General features: G+C 37.5%; 1 protein-coding gene across 1 annotated transcript; it reads left to right on the top strand.

Moving 5' to 3' along the window:
* Positions 1-3148: 3148 nt before the first annotated feature.
* On the top strand, positions 3149-4234 carry LOC128374915 (B2 bradykinin receptor-like). Its single transcript, XM_053335135.1, has one exon. It carries the CDS (start codon positions 3149-3151, stop codon positions 4232-4234), a length of 1086 nt encoding a protein of 361 aa, XP_053191110.1.
* The last annotated feature ends 922 nt before the right edge of the window (positions 4235-5156 follow it).

Below are 5156 nucleotides of genomic sequence, written 5' to 3'. Positions count from 1 at the left end.
TTTTCCCACCGTTAAAATAGCAAAAGTGGATTTGGACACGCCCCAAAGGCACTTGCACCACACGATTTGCACAATGCGCTATAGATCCTAGAGAAGACCATAACCGGTTTACCTCTAAGCAGTGGTGTGCACAGACTTTTTGAAGGGCAGGGGCAAACAGCACGTTCTCACCACTGAAGAGGGCACCTTAGCACGCGTTCTGGCTCCCAAGAGGGCAGTTTAGTGTGTTTTGCCAACCAGGAGGGCACTTTAGCGCGTGTATTTACAACAGTTGGTTGCCCCGCCCCTGCTCCCCCCCCCTCCCCCTTGTGCACACCACTGCCTCTAAGCAATTAGATATCTTAGCTTTCTTACTGGCAAGATGCCACCTCCTTCACTGGAAGTCAACTAAACCTCCCTCTAGCTCTCAGTGGCTCAATGGCACCATGTCCTTTTTAAAGCTAGAGAAGATCAGACACTCATTGAAAGGTAACTCTGATAAATTCTACAACAAGTGGCTTCCCTTTTTGACATTCTTTCACTCTCTTCACTCTCTGCCCCCTGATTGATGGACCCCTACTCCCTCCCCCTTTATTTATTCATATATTCATTTATTTATTTATTTATTTATTTATTTATTTATTTATTCCCCCCTTTTACTTTTCCTTTCTTGTTTTTTTTTTTGCTTCATTAGTTATTTACTCAATTCTTTATTATTATTACTCTCAAATAGTGTATTGTTTCTTGTTTCGCCCATTTCTGTTCTTATGGACTATAAAAGTTAGAAAACTACCAGGGAGGCAGACTATATGCCTTTCTTTCTTTGATTAATTGAGATGCACGGTATTTCTAGTGTATCAATGTGCTTATGCTGCACTTGCTATACTGATGTGATGAGATGCTCAATGTAAATATGACATTGGTTTCAATCATTAGTATCAACTTATTTATGTCTTTTGAGAAAACACATTGCTTAAAACAGGAGAGAAAGATTCATATACTGCTAAGGACCTTTTACAGCAAAATGAATGTTGGACATCTTTGAGAAAGTTCTCAAACAGTGTGTGAGGAAAAATAAGAAAGGAGGTGGGGCAATAGAGCACAGCAACTGATATTCCCAAGAATGTTGCCTGACAGCACTTATTGCTCCCTCACTCCTCGAAGAGAGTAAGTGGGAAACGGACCGAATACAGTGGAAGGAGGTAGGAAAAGTACAGTGCGGCTGTGTTTCTGGACACTTCACATCTGGACTTATTCAGTAAAAATGAATACAAGGTATGTGTAAATTGTATTTGGTCTGTATTTTACTTTTTCATGTTTTTACTATTATTCTCACCGAAAAGGGTTAAATCTAGACAGACTGGTGGAGCCTGTTAAAATGAGTGCATTGTAAAAGTATTTTTGTGGTTGGAACCTGTTAAGACCTTGCTCTTTCAGTTTTTGTCTCACTATGTTTAGTTTTAGATGTCAGCAGATTTAATGGATAGACAGTAAGAGTGTATATAAGTATTTACGACTGTTATACTATTTGTATTATGCTGATGCACAATATAAAATATAATGATAATCACTTTAGACGTATTTTCATTTGGAAGCGTTTTTATACCGTTGGAGCTCTGAATGTACTGTATGGAAACTGTGGATGCATTAAATGTGAAAGATTAAGTTTCTGTAAAGTGCCAAATAGTAATACACAAGGAGAAGTTGTACTCAACGAATGCCACCACAGCATATGCATACAAGTGGTGAAGGACTGATTTTACTTGTGAAGAAATAAACAACCTTTCCTGGCACTTTGTCATCTTAAGCCAAGGACATAGTTTAGCTTTGTAACTTTAATGTGGACATAAAGGGCAGCCAAAATCAACATTGTGCATGCTCTCTATCTCTGTTTTCTCTTTCATATGCAAAAATACACACATGCAATGTACAACTCTTCAAAGCGCTCATTGAGTATGTATTTGCGGATATAACTTGCATAAAACAAACATGAATTTCAGACTTTTTGCATTTTGTTTATTAATACAAACATGAGATTAAAATGAGTATTTAAAATGAATGTGGTCTATTTTCCCAGTAAATGTTTAAACCTACAGTCTGCTGTAAGGTTTTCAAGCTTCTCCGGAGATTATGTGGCTCTGCCCTTCTTTCATTTTGTTGATTTGGGCGACAGAACTCAAGCAGTTCATATCTGTCTGTATGTCTCTGTGCTCTTCAGGTTGCCTCTGACAGGATTTTTAGGAATAAAATGAGCCTCATAAAGCAGCTAATTCACTTTATAAATAATATTCATTTCATAATGAAGCATATGTTTTCTGTTCTTGATCCATAGGGGAGATGATGTTATATGAATAATTGTCCTAAATATGTCAAAGAAGATAAATGTTTGATTAAAAAAGTATTCTTATAAGTTGAAAAGCTCAGCTACTTATTTTATTCAAATTATATATCTGAACAATGATCACAAATTAGCTAACAACAGTGAAATTTAAATATATTGTGTGTGTGTATATATAAGTGTTTAAAGGTACTTACCACTTCCATTCACCATCACAAGTTATTCATTACTAACAGTAAATGTGAAATAATCTACAGCTTGAAGTTGAGGGTTACAAGATCTGGTATGGCATCCAGCCACACTGCTGTAGCTTCACATACAGATTAATGAAAGTTATAGATACAGTAACTAACACATTTAGTTACTCTAAGCATTCTAAATTGTTCATAGGTTATGTACAAAATGAAACAAAATTAGTACTTGATAAATCAGTGAGACAGGAGCAGGCAAATTTTCATTCATGGACCACTGCCACCCACTCATGTTCTGCAGATGTCATTCTGTTATTTTTTTCATACACCCTACACCAATAATATTTGTGGAAACATCTGAGTTTGTTTTTCCCACATTTATTACTCAGTTAAATTATGTGTCAGACAGCATTACAAAAATGATTTAAGTATAAATTTAAAAAAGTATGAACCTGTGACAAATGTGAAAGTTATTTGATAAGGATTATTGTATTCTTTTAATAAAGCTGGTTTATTAAAAACAATCAGGCAGGATACTTGTAAAACAGATTCTTGCTGACCCAAAAGTTTGTCCAGCACAAACCTCTTTGGGTGCTGCACTAAAATGAGTTTTCCAGTATTCCACATTGTGATTATATTAATGTTTTGTCTTGTTTATCTTCCTCTTTCCCTCCACAGCATCCCTACTACCTTCAGCACCACAGCTGTTCATATGGATCAAAACAACACTAATATCACTCACTGTCCCAAGGAAGAATCCAAGGAATGGGTTGCCATATATGTCTTTCTCATTGCTGTGCTAGGAATTTTGTTAAATGTGTTTGTCCTGATGGTTTTCTTCTTACACAAGAAGGCCTTAACCGTGGCTGAGATCTACTTAAGCAGCCTGGCTGCTGTCGACCTTGTTCTGGTTTCTTGTCTGCCCTTCTGGGGTGTCGTCATAATCAAGAAATTTCACTGGCCCTTTGGTAATCTCATGTGTAAACTGGTCAACATGGGCATCAACATGAACGTCGGCTGCAGCATCTACTTCCTTGTTCTGATTGTGATAGATCGTTATATGGCACTGGTGCACCCACTATCCAATGACAGATTTCGTAGGCCAAAATATGCCAAACTGGGATGTCTGCTGGTATTGGGTTTTGGCGTACTCCTGGGTGTTCCCACATTCATCTTCAGGAAAACAGGATATGACAATGTTAATAACATTACTGTTTGCTATATGGATTACCCTAACCCTAGAAACACTGTACACGTGTCGTATGAGGGGATACTCATCTTCTTAAGGTTCATCCTTCCCATCTGCATAATTTCCTACTGCACTCTAAAGATCATTAAAACTTTGAATAATCGAGTGATGCAGGTATCAAACAATCAGAAAACGGAGCACAAGGCAACAACTCTGGTACTGGTGGTACTCGTGGCATTCCTGATCTGTTGGGTGCCATTCCACCTTCATAAGATACTGGATACATTATATAGAGTTGATATCCTGGAAGGATGTGACACTTTCTCCATCCTATATATCTATGGCCAGATTGCCACTTACTTTGCTTATTTCAACAGCATTCTCAACCCCATCCTCTACATCATTGTGGGAAAGAACTTTAGGAAAAAAGTTAAGGAGCTCTTCAAACAGCGTACCATTACGAGAACAACTTTAAGCCTTACCTCTATGCGCACCACCCTGATGAGAAGTGTTCAAAGTAAGGATAGCTCAAGCTGATCTGCAGGATTGTGATTTATTGAGAATTTGAGTATGTTTTTGTTTTGAATTATTTCACATGATGAAGTGTGATTGAAATTGGTTAATTACACAGAAGTGAGAAAAGAAAAAAAAGTCATATCTGCATCACGATTCATCACAGAAAGGTGAAATACAAGATAATGCCGTTTATTTGTTTGTATGCATGACATACCCCTTGGAAGGTAGCCCATCAGATCCTGCTCAGTACGCTGGGATGTGAACTCCCTCTTCCTCATGTTTGTTTGCTCGAGGTGGAGAATAACCACAGAGGGGCGAGGTTGTAGGTGTTGAGGCCACAGCACTCATGGATGATGTGTGACTTGTGTGACTCATGATGATGTGACTCATGACATCCTCTTTACATTTTCAACCACTTCTGGTCCAACATGGATGAAGCGGAACAACACACAGGATATGGGAGTCATATTACACTGTCTACCATACTAACACTCATGCCATAATTGTTGTTTGATCTGAATAGCTTTCAGATCTTACACAATTGTTGCCTAATTAAACAGTCCTTCAAATTGTGTTCTGTTTTGAGGAAATAATGGACACAAACTAAGATAATGGAAGTAGTGGGAGGTGGAAACAGACTTTGTGTCTCTTTGTAGCAGTGATGGTAATTTAATAGTAAGATCCCTCCCATCCCTAGATATACAGTATATACAATGATACAATACATATATATACACACACAATACAGTGATCTCTTTTCTGACTTGTTATATGTTAATGCTAAAAATGCATTATTAATATCCATGTAATATTACTCTCTTTTGTGTCATTTTTACATGCATCCTTAATTTGACTGACTACTTTAAATCTGCAAACTAACTAGATAATGGCCACCTACACACTGTGAGCACATTTGCATGCTTGTACAGTTGGTCTCTTTGTA

The sequence above is a fragment of the Scomber japonicus genome, chromosome 16 (assembly GCF_027409825.1).
Source record: "Scomber japonicus isolate fScoJap1 chromosome 16, fScoJap1.pri, whole genome shotgun sequence".
Taxonomy (NCBI): domain Eukaryota; kingdom Metazoa; phylum Chordata; class Actinopteri; order Scombriformes; family Scombridae; genus Scomber; species Scomber japonicus.
The sequence above is the reverse complement of the archived record's forward strand: the minus strand, read 5'-3'. Positions and strand labels throughout refer to the sequence as shown.

What these genes read in the sequence shown, in the direction of transcription:
- LOC128374915 (XM_053335135.1), top strand. Translation starts at nt 3,149, where the DNA reads ATGTTTTGTCTTGTTTATCTTCCTCTTTCCCTCCACAGCATCCCTACT.